Here is a 15,081-nt window from a genome sequence, read left to right as displayed (position 1 = left end):
GCAAAGGGTCTGAATACTTATGTAAATAAGGTATTTCTGTTTTCTATTTGTAAAATTTCTAAAACCCTGTTTTCACTTTGTCATGATGGGGTATTGTGTGTAGATTGCTGAGGATTTTTATTTATTTAATCAACTTTAGAATAAAGCTGTAACGTAACACAATTAGGAAAAAGTCAAGGTGTCTGAATACTTTCCGAAGGCACTGTATATTCCATTGGTCTCAATTCCTCAAGATCAAATAACCTCCATATACGTTCCATACATAAGAGTAACATAATAATTTCAACAACTTGTTTTGGTGCCTATGAGTATTCAGATGGACAGAGGAGCTCCAAGCAATGACACTGCACATCTCTGGCCTGCACATCTCTGACCTGCACATCTCTGGCCTGCACATCTCTGGCTTGCACATCTCTGGCCTGCACCTGTCCTCCCATCAGGGTCAATGGTGTCCCAGCCTGCCCCTGTCCCTCACCTGTCAGCACCACACATCTGACTGATGTCACTATAACAGAACACTGCTGCCCATCTGTTCAGACAGAATACCCAGACAGACAGACAGTAGACCGCTGCATAAAATAGCCGTTGGAATTTGTCACTGGAACTCCGAGACAGAGACAACACACTGGCCTGGGTTCACTGGGGCTGTCCTGTCGCTATTGCCACATGACAACTATTAGACTGCTGTCTGTCTGTCTATCTTTCTATATCGGTCTGTCTAGTGTGTATAGCTGATCCAACACCCAGTCAATCTGTTTTCGTCCAGTCAGTCAGATGACCATGAGGAAGAATGATGAGCTGCCTATGTCACTCTCTCCATAAAGAACATCAGAGCAATGAGTGCTCTATTATTTCTGAGTGCAGAACTGGAGTTCATACTAACTATAAGTTACTAACATTAGGTTCACAATAACTATTGACTAGGTCGGAGAAGCATCATAGCACTTCATACCTCAATCAATTATAGACAAAGGCACAATTTTCACCAAATGTATCATTAACTATGTCTGATTTCTTTCTTTCCTGAGTGCCCCAGTTACTACACAGTCCAACTTCTCCTGTAAATTGATAGTTGGAGTTGAGTTTGAAAACTATAACGTGGATTGAGGGGCTACTACAGACAGAGACACGGTGTAGAGGGGAGGTAGGCAGAGAGAGCCTGAGAAACGTCCGGGGTCAGTGCCAGGGTTTAGAGCGAGACCGGCACATGCAGCGCAGACCAGGCTAGGCACACAGATGAAGACAGAAACTTGCTCCTCTCCTGTCCTCTTCTCGCTCAGCAATTCCAACTCCTCAGAGAGCTGTCTCTTTCACAGCAGCAGAGACAACAAACACTCACACACACACACACACACACACACACACACACACACACACACACACACACACACACACACACACACACACACACACACACACACACACACACACACACACACACACACACACACACACACACACAGTCTGTACATGCGCACACACTTCACATGTACACGACACAAACAAAGCAAACATTTTAACACACTCACTCCCCCAGATACACATTTCAGGATGAGTAACAATATGGTGTGTTGGGGACCTAAGCCCTATGGAGCCAGATTACATCCCAAAGCCCCCACAACTTCGTGAGCCAGATCGTAAAGGTGATAGAGGTTGTCTGACCGATAACCATTCATCCATCGCACCATGCATACCTCTACTGAGCCCATTCCCAACACGGCATGAGAGACAAAAACAACTTCAACTGAGATCGTAAACAATTTAAATGGAGTTCTGAACACCACTAGGGAAGAGCCCGTGGTCAGATCCCATCCAATGAGTGACCCCAAACAAAAGGTGACACAAGCCAAAGTTACACACAACACACAATAAGCGCTTCCATTCACATACATGGGCTCGCTATAGAACAGGGAGCGATTCAAGTCGGCTAGTTCAATACCAGAACGCACGGAAGACGGCATGAGAGAGCATTTTCCATTTAAATTAATCCTTTGACAAAAAAAGCTGAAGCTTGCATTTGGACCCACGTCATTTTTACATTGTGGGCCACGCGATGGGTGATTCCCATAGAAATATTTGTGTTTAGAGGTCAGGGGCAAAGGGAAATGCTGCGATGCTTTGTGTCGGGGAGGGATAGCCACAGGCCCACAGCCAACCAACTCTGTGTACTCCAACAGAAGCAACTCGGACCTTCTCTATAATCACACTAATTATTCCGTTCACCGCATCCCAGTCCTAGTACCAGGGACCAGTCAGGCCTGCAGTATAGTAAGTACATCATGAGAGAGAAACACACAACTACAACCTCTTATTACTTTCAAAGCTCTCATACATGTCAGCCCTGGAGAGACCTAGTGAGCAGAGTGAGAATAGTCTTCCCCTATCCTGGGCTACCCCCATCCTTCTGACTATCTCCATCTCAGGACAACTGACACAGAGATTCACATGCAAACTTTTGCCCACAGGCAGACAGACAGATAACCCCCAGAATGTTGCATTAAGGGACCGACACAGTCACAGTGTTGTTGTGATTTCAGTCTGACGAGCTCCTTTGGAGAAGCTTTTAAACCTATCCTGGCATAATGAGGAACATTCACCTTTTAAAACTTAAGAACTCTCGCCTCTTAATCACCCACTCAACAGCTCCCAACTTCACAGTTATCAAAAACAGTGGCAAAACCACCCAAGATGGCTTAGTGTGCATATCGAGCTGTAGTCCTAGACATGGCTGCTCGGTGCCTAGTGAACAGTAGGGGGGAAGACGATCTAGGTCATGTTAGTGTCAAGGAAAGTTATCTATCTGAACTTGAATTTACAAAAATATTATGCCTAAATTATATATTCAGTTTGAGAAATAGTAGCTCTTCAACTTGATCTTTGTTGACTTTAACTCAGTGTAAACATACTGTTCCGCTTCTACAGAATCAACACATTTTACCAAGGTGTGCAGAGATAGGACCAAACCAACTATGGAAACCAACAGGGCCACACCAACTGAGGAAACCATCAGGACCACACTAACTATGGAAACCAACAGGAATTCACCAACTATGGAAACCAACAGGACCACACCAACTGAGGAAACCAACAGGACTACACCAACTATGGAAACCAACAGGACTACACCAACTATGGAAACCAACAGGACTACACCAACTGCGGAAACCAACATTACTTCACCAACTATGGAAACCAACAGGACAACACCAACTATGGAAACCAACAGGACCCACAACTTCTGAAACAACAGGACTTCACCAACTATGGAAACCAACAGGACCACACCAACTATGGAAACCAACAGTACCTCACAACTATGGAAACCAACAGGACTTCACCAACTTCTGAAACCAACAGGAACACCAACTTCTGAAACCAACAGGACTCACCAACTATGGAAACCAACAGGACACCAACCCAACTATGGAAACCAACAGTACTCACCGACTATGGAAACCAATAGGACATAACCAACTATGGAAGCCAACAGGACTTCACCAACTATGGAACCAACAGGACTTCACAACTATGGAAACCAACAGGACTTCACCAACTATGGAACGAACAGAATCACCACTATGGACAACCAACAGTACCACACCACTATGGAAACCAACATTACTTCATCAACTATGGAAACGAACAGGAATTCACCAACTATGGAACCAACAGTACCAACCAACTATGGAAACCAACATTACTTCACCAACTATGGAACCAACATTACCTCACCAACTATGGAAACCAATAGGACATAACCAACTATGAACCAAGGACTTCACCAACTATGGACACCAACAGGACTTCACAACTATGGAACCAAACAGACTTCATCAACTATGGAAACCAACAGGACAACCCAACTATGGAAACCAACAGACTACACCAACTATGGAAACCAACAGGACTACATCAACTATGGAACCAACAGGACTACACCAATATGGAAACCAACATGAGTACACCAACTATGGCAACACGCAGGACTACACCAACTATGGAAACCAACATTACTTCACCACTATGGAACCAACAGGACTATACAACTATGGAAACCAACAGGACTACACACTATGGAAACAACATGATACACCAACTATGGCAACACGCAGGACTACACCAACTATGGAAACAAACATTACTTCACCAACTATGGAAACCAACATGAGTACACCAACTATGGAAACACCAGGACTACCAACTATGGAAACAACATAGTATACACCAACTTTGGAAACCAACAGGATAATACACCAACTATGGAAACCAACAGGACTAACCAACTATGGAAACAACATGAGTACACCAAACATGGAAACAACAGGCAAACCACTATGGAAACCAACATTACTTCACCAACTATGGGAAACCAACATGAGTACACCAACTATGGAAACACGCAGGACTACACCAACTATGGATACCAACATGAGTACACCAACTATGGAAACCACAGGACTACACCAACTATGGAAACCAACAGGACTACACCAACTATGGAAACAAACATGAGTACACCAACTATGGAAACCAACAGGACTACACCAACTATGGGAAACCAACAGGACTAACACAACTGCGGAAACCAACATTACTACCAACTGGGAACCAACATACTCACCAACTATGGAAACCACCCAGGACTACACAACTATGGAAACCAACAGGACTACATCAACTATGGAAACCAACAGGACTCACAACTATGGAAACCAACAGGACTACACCAACTATGGAAACACAGGACTACACCAAACTATGGAAACCACAGGACTACACCAACTATGGAAACCAACAGGACTACACCAACTAGGAAACCAATAGGACTACACCAACTATGGAACCAACAGAGACTTCACCAACTATGGAAACCAACAGGACTACACCAACTATGGAAACCAACAGGACTACACAACTAACTAGGACCAACCAACAGATCAAACACCACACACACCAACTATTGAAACCAACAGGACTACACCAACTATGGAAACAACAGGACTACATCAACTATGGAAACCAACAGGACTCTCACCAACTATGGAACCAACAGGACTTCACCAACTATGGAAACCAAACAAAAGGAAAAACTAAACCACCAACTATGGAAACCAACAGGACTACATCATATGGAAACCAACAGGACTTCACCAACTATGGAAGCCAACAGGACTTCACCAACTATTGGAAACCAACAGGACTACACAACTATGGAAACCAACAGGACTACATCAATCTAGGAAACCAACAGGACTTCACCAACTATGGAAACCACAGGACTTCACAAATAACTATGGAAACCAACAGGACTACATCAACTATGGAAACCAACAGGACTTCACCAACTATGGAACCAACAGGACAACTACACTATGGAAACCCAAAGAGACTTCACCAACTATGGAAACCAACAGGACTACACCAACTATGAAACAACCACATCATTACTTCACCAACTGATGGAAACCAACACTACTTCACCAACTATGGAAACCAAACAGGACTATACCAACTATGGAAACCAACAGGACTTCACCAACTATGGAACAAACGTATACACCAACTATGGAAACACCAGGACAACACAACTATGGAAACCAAACATGAGTACACCAACTATGGAAACACGCAGGACTACACCAACTATGGAAACCAACATCAGGACTACACCAACTATGGAAACCAAGCATACTTCACCAACTATGGAAACCAACAGGACTACACCAACTATGGAAAAACACAGGACTACACCAACTATGGAAACCAACATTATTTCACCAACTATGGAAACCAACATTACTTCACCAACTATGGGAAAGCCAACACCAACTATGGAAACACGCAGGACTACACCAACTTCTTAAACAACTGAAAGTAAACACTTGCAGTATACCATGATAGGCCTATAGTTTTCTTCTACAGCATTCCTGAACTTTCACGTGAGTCCCAAATGCAGCAACAAGAGCCAACACAGGCCTATCTGAATGTAAACCTTATCTTTTCGCTGATACACATTTTGTTTGTGTTCTGGAAGACCGCTTGACAAAACAGACAAAACCTTTAATCTTTGTCTGTTTTCAAAAATATGTGTCTCCCTGAAGAGCATAGCAGGAAAGGCAGGGGAAGAAAAAAACGACTGACTGAATGACTGAATGTATAGAGTGAAGAACGGCTGGCAGGATGGTTCATTATGAAGCGCCTGGCATTTCCATGTGTGTTCTGTTCTGACCAACCGGGATAGTTGGCAGGTTTTGATCCTCCTTGCATCTCTCCAACCCACCAAAGCCTCAAAAACCTTCAGCCCCCTCAGTAATCAAACTCCGACTAGCAACTTTGATTTAAGACAAGCCTCCTCTTTCACATATACATAAAGTGTGGAGAGAGAGGACCATGAGATCATTGACCCTCACAAAGAGTGCTTTTATACCTCCTCAGAAAGAGGAATAGAGGGATAGCAATAAAGGAATCTGCCCTCTAGTAGCAACAGGTTCTCTTTTCTTTCACTACTGTACAGGCAGTACGGACTAGGTCCAGAAATCGGCCCTGTCATTTCTAACACACAGGCCCATTTTYTACCTTGAGGCCCTCCACTTAAGGCCCCCACAAGTTTACTCTTGGTTTTGTAGCGCAATATCTTAATCACATCTATCTGCTTGTGCATTTAAAAGGAGCTATACCTACTTCATATTGTATACCCAGAGATTTTCCCACATACAGCTGCACTCTGCCTGGTGGTCCTGACTGTGTTGCTCAATGCAATTTGCTCTCAGCAATTACGCTGCAGTAAAGAGCTACATGTTTATGCAGCCTGTGATGGGATGGAGGGGGAGGGATGAGAAATAGAGAGAACATTTGTGAGGAGAGAGCCAGAGACGGAGAAAAATAGGGAGAGAGAGGGGGGGTGGAGTGCATCTAATTTATTAGGACCAGTTGTCCATTAAAACTTCTCTAGGATAGGGGGCAGCATTTTCACTTTTGGATAAATAGCGTGCCCAATTTCAACTTCCTTCTACTCATCCCCAGAATATAAGATATGCATATTATTAGTAGATTTGGATAGAAAACACTCTGAAGTTTCTAAAACTGTTTGAATCATGTCTGTGAGTATCACAGAACTTATGTAGCAGGCAAAACCCCGAGGACTAACCATTCAGATTTTTTTTTTGAGGTCACCGTCTGTTCAATGAGGTTTCATTGGGATACTAGATTTCTAATCAACCTGTTTGCAGTTTCTACCGCTTCCACTGGATGTCACCAGTCTTTGGAAATAGGTTGAGGTTATTCCTTTGTGCAATGAAGAAGAACGGCCATCTGGAATCAGTGTAACGTTATGTGTACTGTTTGAGAGTTGTGCAAGACTAGAAAAGTATCGTTAGTTTTTTGTCCTCCTGTATTGAAAACAGATAGACCCGTCTTCAATTTGATCGATTATTAATGTTTACAAATACCTTCAGTTGTATCACAAAAGTAGTTTGAAATGTTTTGGCAAAGTTTAGAGGTAATTCTTGAGATATTCTGTAGTGACGTTGCGCAAATTGGAAGCTGTTTTTTTCTGGATCAAACGCGCCAAATAAATGGAAATTTTGGACATATATGGACGGAATTAATCGAACAAAAGGACCATTTGTGATGTTTATGGGACATATTGGAGTGCCAACAAAAGAAATTCGTCAAAGGTAAGGCATGATTTATATTTTATTTCTGCGTTTTGTGTTGCGCCTGCAGGGTTGAAATATGCTACACTCTCTTTGTTTACTGTTGTGCTATCATCAGATAATAGCATCTTATGCTTTCGCCGAAAAGCCTTTTTGAAATCTGACATGTTGGCTGGATTCACAACGAGTGTAGCTTTAATTTGGTGTCTTATATGTGTGATTTAATGAAAGTTTGATTTTATATCATTTTTTTGAATTTGGCGCTCTACATTTTCCCTGGCTTATTGCCCAAGTGGGACGCAAGCGTCCCGCCTATCCCAGAGAGGTTAACTATATAAGAATGCCAGCCCCAATTTACAGGCAGCGAATAGATTGCTCTTCGACATCATCAAATCCAATGATCWTCTAGCAAAGKAAGACAGTACAGGTGTATCAAAGCCGGGACCGAGAGATTGAAAAAGCTTCAATCTCCAGGCCATCAGACTGTTGAACAGTCATCACTAGCCGGCCACTGCCTGGTACTCTGCCGGCACCTTAGACAATGTCACTAGCCGGATATCGCCTGGTACTCTGCCCTGCACCTTAGAGACTGCTGACCTATGTACATAGTCATTGAACATTGGTTACTTAACAATGTTAACATACTGTTTTACCCACTTCATGTGTACACTATATATATAAAATCATACGGACACCACTTCAAATTTGTGGATTTGGCTATTTCAGTCACACCCGTCGCTGACAGGTGTAGAAAATCAAGCACACAGCCATGCAATCTCCATAGACAAACATTGGCAGGAGAATGGCCTTACTGAAGAGCTCAGTGACTTTCAACGTGGCACCGTCATAGGATGCCACCTGTTTGTCTGTTTGTCAAATATCTGCGCAGGTAAAGCTGTAAGTGCTATTACTGTGAAGCGGAAACATCTAGGAGCAACAACGGCTCAGTCGCAAAGTGGTAGGCCACACAAGCTGACAGAATGCGACCACCGAGTGCTGAAGTGTGTAGCGCATAAATATCGCCTCTTCTCGGTTGCAACACTCACTACCGAGTTCCAAACTGCCTCTGGAAGCAACGTCAGCACAAGAACTGTTGGTCGGGAGGTTCATGAAATGGGTTTCCATGGCCGAGCAGCCGCACAAAAGCCTAAGATCACCATGCGCAATGCCAAGTGTCGGCTGGAGTGGTGTAAAGCTAGCCGCCATGCCATTGGACTCTGGAGCAGTGGAAACGGGTTCTCTGGAATGACGAATGACGCTTCACCATCTGGCAGTCCGACAGACGAATCTGGGTTTGGTGGATGCCAGGAGAACGCTACCTGCCCCAATGCAAAGTGCCAACTGTAATGTTTGGTGGAGGAGGAATAATGGTCTGGGGCTGTTTTTCATGGTTCAGGCTAGGCACCTTAGTTCCATGGAAGGGAAATCTTAACTCTGCAGCATACAATAACATTCTAGACGATTCTGTGATTCCAACTTTGTGGCAACAGTTTGGGGAAGGCCCTTTCCTGTTTCAGCATGACAATGGACCCATGCACAAAGCGAGGTCCATACCATATAAGGTCCATATAAGGTCCAAATGGTTTGTCGAGATTGGTGTGGAAGAACTTGACTGGCCTGCACAGAGCCCTGACCTCAACCCCATCCAACACCTTTGGGATGAATTAGAACGCCGACTGCAAGCCAGGCCTAATCGCCCAACATCAGTGCCCTACCTCACTAATGCTCTCATGGCTGAATGGAGGCAAGTCCCCGCAGCAATGTTCTAACATCTATTGGAAAGCCTTTCCAGAAGAGTGGAGGCTGTTATAGCAGCAAAGGGGAGACAAACTCCATATTAATGCCCATGATTTTGGAATGAGATGTTCGACAAGCAGGTGTCCACATACTTTTGGTCATGTAGTGTATATACTGTATTCTAATCATGGCTCATCCTATATAACTACTCCTGTACACACCTTTTCTATTAATATACTATCCATACTGTATATACACACCATTTATATATATATATATATATATATATATATATATATATATATATATATATATATATATATATATATATATATATATAAATATATATACACATTTATATTCTGAACTCTGTCATTGCTCGTTCTGATATTTCTGATATTTTCTAGCCTTTTGGATTAAGTGTGTATTGTTATTGTATTGCTAGATATTACTGCACTGTTGGAGATGGACGTATATATTTTTTTTGGGGGGGTAATTTTTACACCTTTTTCTCCCCAATTTCGTGATCTCCAATTGGTAGTTCAGCTGGCGACCAAAGTCTGCGTGCATGCGCCCGGCCGCCACAAGGACTCGCTAGAGCGTGATGGGACAAGGACATCCCAGCCGGCCAAACCCTCCCCTAACCCGGACAATGCTGAGCCAATTGTGCACCACCTCGTGGGTCCGGGATCGAACCCGGATCTGTAGTGACACCTCTAGCACTGCGATGCACAAAGCATTTCGCTGCACCTGCGATAACATCTACAAATCTGTGTAAGCGACCAATAAACTTTGATTTGATACCTTTGCTGTGCTTTGAGAGCAGCCAAACAACACAGTGTTTACTCCTGACCTGATAGTAGCAGTCAGTGTGTGCACTGCACACATTCCCATAAAAAGAAATGAGGCCTACTAGCAGCCAGCCAGGCAGGCAGGCAGGCCTACTGTGGCCTTCAAAGAGAGGCATTTATCAGTGCATCTGGAGAGGAGCCTATCAGATAAGGGTGTGGAACCACAGCCCAGGACACCTCACAGTGCTCCTGTCCTAACCCGGCCCTGTGTCGTCTCTGTCCTTTAATCCTGCCTCATTGTGTGTCTGCTCTGCTGCCCTTTGATGAGGCATTCTGCAGGTGTCTTCTCTTTCTCCTGCTATATATCTATGTTATAACAAGACCCCATTGACGTATTAAAAAGTGAGGAGGAAGAATGTGTTTGCTTGGGTACTTTGAATAGAAAAACCTACTGTATCTAATCTGTGAGGTTCGAAAGATATTACATGGAGACTGGGTGGATAGACCCACAACTTGTGTGAGCTGCTACACCTTCATGTCAAACCAAGGCCTTTCAAGAGGCTCCCGCCTCCCACCCACTGTCTGACAGTGTCTACACAGAGAGAGAGCATATTTTAAAGTCCTCCAGTGCCTGGCTGAGAGTGAGACCCTCCAGATTTTGCCCCTCTGTGTTTGCCACACACAGACTGAAGGAGTGAAAGGCAAGCATATTAAGGAGGTTTTGGCCTGGCCCCTCAGGTCACTCCAACTACTTTAAACCCAGCCACAGACAATGGCCACAACCAGCACACAATACCCGGGTCCAGACAACAAGCAAATCAAGTGTCCAACACATAAAATATTTATTGCATCAGCCAACAATGGCCGCCCACAAAGCTCCCCATGAGCCATCTTTTAAGGGCCTGCGTCAGGGTGAACTCTGCTGGGTCACTTTGCTTTTTGTGGGCCTCTCCACCACCTAAAGTCTGCAGCTATTAAAATTCTAATGAAATGGAGAACATTTAAAAGCGGCTTATAAAATGCAGTGCTCTCCAGTTTCAAAATGTATCTCCGACAGTGCAGCACACTAAAAAGCAATTATTTCTTCCTCTGTTCTTCCGCAGTCTTGGGTGTGAACACTCCAGAAAGGAGAGTAAAAACCTCAGGAGGCGATGGCTGGCTGGAACACATTTTAGCTTAATTAAATAAAGAATGTCAATGACACTCAAGACTCACATCTTCTCGCTAAACCCGCAGTCAAGAATCGTGACTAAGTATAATTTGCTGTTAGCGCAGCTATTACGGCTGTGACACAGAGTGAACTACAAAACAGAGCAGGTCATACTGGGGGTAAGTGTGAGGGGAACCCCAGTAACAATTAGACTGTGATTAGTATAGTAAAGTAAAGTGTAGAGTAGTGTAGTGAAGTATAGTAAAGTGAAGTATAGTAAAGTGCAGTGTAGTGTAGTATAATGCAGGCAAGACTAAATACATGTTGTTCTCTAGTTCTCACAAGAATGTTTCAGATGGACTACATATTTATTCATTGGATGGTTCTCCCTTTGATCGGGACACCACCTACAAATATCTGGGCATTTGGATTGACAAAGACTTCATGTTTAAAGTTAAAAAGCTAAGATTTAAATCGAAATAGACCTTGCCTTTACCTAAATAGCAGGAAGCAGATTGTACCGTCAACTTTCCTGACAGTTCTTGATTATGGTGACACCATTTACCAGATTGCAGCAGCCACTACTCTTAGACCTTTGGATGCCGTCTACCATAGTGCTATTCGTTTTATCTCTCTCAACAGTTTCAATACTCAACGCTGCATCCTGTATCAAAAGGTTGGCTGGTCCTTGTTAAAGTCCAGTAGATCAATTCATTATTCCCTTTATGTTTACAAAGCCCTGCTACACAAGCTTCAAACTTACTTAACTTCGTTGCTAACATATAAAAGAATGAGCTACCAAACCTGCTCACAGGATTGGTTAACTCTTGAGGTCCCTCTGGTCTTGACCAATTTAGGTAAATCCTCCTTTAGTTTTAGTGCCCCCCACTGTTGAAATAACCTACACAATTCCTGCCGCTATAGTAGATTAGGACTCGGCGTGTTGAATGAATTCATTGAGGATTGCAGTTTTTTCTATTGATTGTAGTGGTTTATTTGCTAAAATTGTGGTGTTGTGGTTGTGCCTTGTGGTTATTTTTATTTGTCTTGTTTTAATTGTAATATAAATTGTTCTTCCTGTTCTGAGTAAATGTTTGTAATTAGGGCACCATTCGGAACGAGACCCTGGTCTCAATTGGGCTACCCTGAATAAATAAAAGTGAATACAAAAATAGTATAGTGTAGTGTGTAGTGTAGTGTAGTGTAGCATAGCGTAGTATAAGAGGGTTTCCAAAACTCGATTTCCCAAACTCACCCCGCTGATTCAAATTATCAAAGCTTGATGATGAGTTGGTTATTTGAATCAGCTGTATAGTGCTAGGGAAAAAAACTAAATGTGCACCTGGGGGGTTTGGGGGCAGGACCGAGCTTGGAAAACCCTCTAGTATAGTGTAATACAGTATAGTACAGTATAGGACAGGATTCAGACTATGGTTAGTACAGGGGCAGACTGTGGTAGAAAGGTCTGTTACCTGAAGCTGAGCAGGGTTGTGTGGGTTCACTGGCAGGACTCTCTCTCCTCTTCCTGTCCTGTCTGTAGACGAGGTGAGGTTTGTTGTGCTCCTCGTCGTACTCCTCCCCCTCCTCCGCCTTCATCAGGGGCTCTAAGAAGTATTCACCATGCTGGGTGGTAAAAGTTCCCATCTGGCGGAGAAAGGGTAGATTGAGAGAGAAGAGTTGGTTAGAGGAGGTCTGTTAAGTGTGTATGGCAGCTATACATATGTAGGATCTTCATTAGAGCCAGTCTGCTACAGCAGGAAAATAATCCTGCAGAAACAGGAAATGTGAATTATTATGTGAATTATAATTAATGGACATTTTTTGTAGGAGTTAATACATTTTTCATTGGGAGAAATCAAGTCTGACATTTTAAAGTGGAAATTACAAACTTTAGAAGCCTTTTTCAACATCAAATACACTACAAGTTTGCATTTCCTGCTGTGCAGGAAAATTATCAACAACAAAATTGTGATCAAATTAAGATCTTACATCTGTAGCATGATAGGACTGGTGTCTAGAGAACTCCTTTGAGTAGTCCCTACCAGTCAGAAAGTGCATGTCCTGTATTATCCCAGACATAGATCTAGAGACAACTCAATTCCTTGTGCTAATTATTACATTTGTTCATTCAGGACATAACGGTTATTGGCACCATGTATCAGTGATTGATGTGAGTGATGTACCTAGCTGTTATAGCATGTGTGCTGTTTCTCTGAGTAAATGTTGAGTACTAGTAAAGTACACAGTGTACTATGCATCATTAGTTCCATGACTAGTCCAAAGAACACAAGAATAACGCAAAAAGAAAATCTAAAAAATACAGTCTTCTTTAGCTGGTGGAAATGGGAACACCTTGGAAAATAGGCAAACAGAAAAAAACTACTTAGAAAGGTATCTGTCAATCCCCATTTATCACACTGGTAATCCCTCTTACTACAGATGTTTGATCTTAATTTGACCAGACTTGTAGTCGCAGTAACACGATCTTGCCGTGGCAGTATTTGAATGTCCGATCATGTTGCCGCGGTATATGGATAGGCCATCATGTAATATCCTATGTTTCTCAGAGTCGTGGCTGAACGAGGACAGGGATAATATACTGTACATGTAGCTGTTTTTTCTATGCATCGGCAGGACAGAACGGCAGCTTCGGGTAAGGTAAAGGGGGATGTGTGTGTCTCTTTGTTAACAACAGCTAGTGCGTGATCTCTAATATTAAGGAAGTCTCAAGGTTCTGCTCGCCTGAGTTAGAATACCTCATGATAAGCTGTAGACCAAACTATTTACCTGTTTACCACCACAAACCGATGTTGGCACTAAGACCGCACTCAACGAGCTGTATAGGGCCATAAACAAACAAGAAAATGCTTATCCAGAGGCGGAGCTCCTTGTGGCCGGTGATTTTAATGCAGGGAAACTGAAATACGTTTTACCTCATTTCTACCAGCATGTCACCTGTGCAACTAGATGCGAAAAAACTCTCGATCACATTTACTCCACACACAGAAATGCATACAAAGCTCTCCCTTGCTCTCCATTTGGCAAATCTGACAATAACTCTATACTCCTGATTCCTGCTTACAAGCAAGAAACTCAAACAGTAAGTCCCATAGACGCGCCCAATATGGAAGTGGTCCGATGAAGCAGATGCTAAGCTACAGGACTGTTTTGCTAGCACAACCTGGAATATGTTACATACGATGGCATTGAGGAGTTTAACACATCAGTCACCAGCTCCATTATTAAGTGCATGATTGACGTCGTCCCCACAGTGACCGTATGTACATAAGCCATGGATTACAGGAAGCATCCACACTGAGCTAAAGGCTAGAGCTGCCGCTTTCAAGGAGCGGGATACTAATCCGGACGCTTATAAGAAATCCCGCTACGATCTCCGACGAGCCATCAAACAGGCAAAGTGTCAATACAGGACTAAGCTTGGATCCTACTATACCGGCTCTGATGCTAGTCTGATGTGGCAGGGCTTGCAAACTATCATGGATTACAAAGGGAAACGCAGCCGAGAACTGCCCAGAGATGCAAGCCTACCAGACCAGCTAAATGCCTTCTACACTCGCTTCGAGGTAAGCAGCACTGAACCATGCATGAGAACACCAGCTGTTCTGGACGACTGTGTGATCACGCTCTCCGTAGCCGTTGTGAGTAAGACTTTTAAACAGGTTAACATTCACAAGGCTGCAGGGCCATACGAATTACCAGGACGCGTACTCAGAACATGCGCTGACCA

General features: G+C 43.3%; 1 protein-coding gene across 1 annotated transcript in view; it reads right to left on the bottom strand.

Annotated features, from left to right (window-relative positions):
* LOC111952712 (A disintegrin and metalloproteinase with thrombospondin motifs 20-like) overlaps window positions 1-15,081 on the bottom strand; it is a 147,757-nt gene that overhangs the window by 122,215 nt on the left and 10,461 nt on the right. The window contains 1 exon segment of the mRNA XM_070435168.1: window positions 12,806-12,977. Coding sequence (XP_070291269.1) covers window positions 12,806-12,977 — 172 coding nt within the window.

Source organism: Salvelinus sp. IW2-2015, linkage group LG26, assembly GCF_002910315.2.
Source record: "Salvelinus sp. IW2-2015 linkage group LG26, ASM291031v2, whole genome shotgun sequence".
Taxonomy (NCBI): domain Eukaryota; kingdom Metazoa; phylum Chordata; class Actinopteri; order Salmoniformes; family Salmonidae; genus Salvelinus; species Salvelinus sp. IW2-2015.
This window is presented reverse-complemented; position numbering and strand designations above follow the sequence as displayed.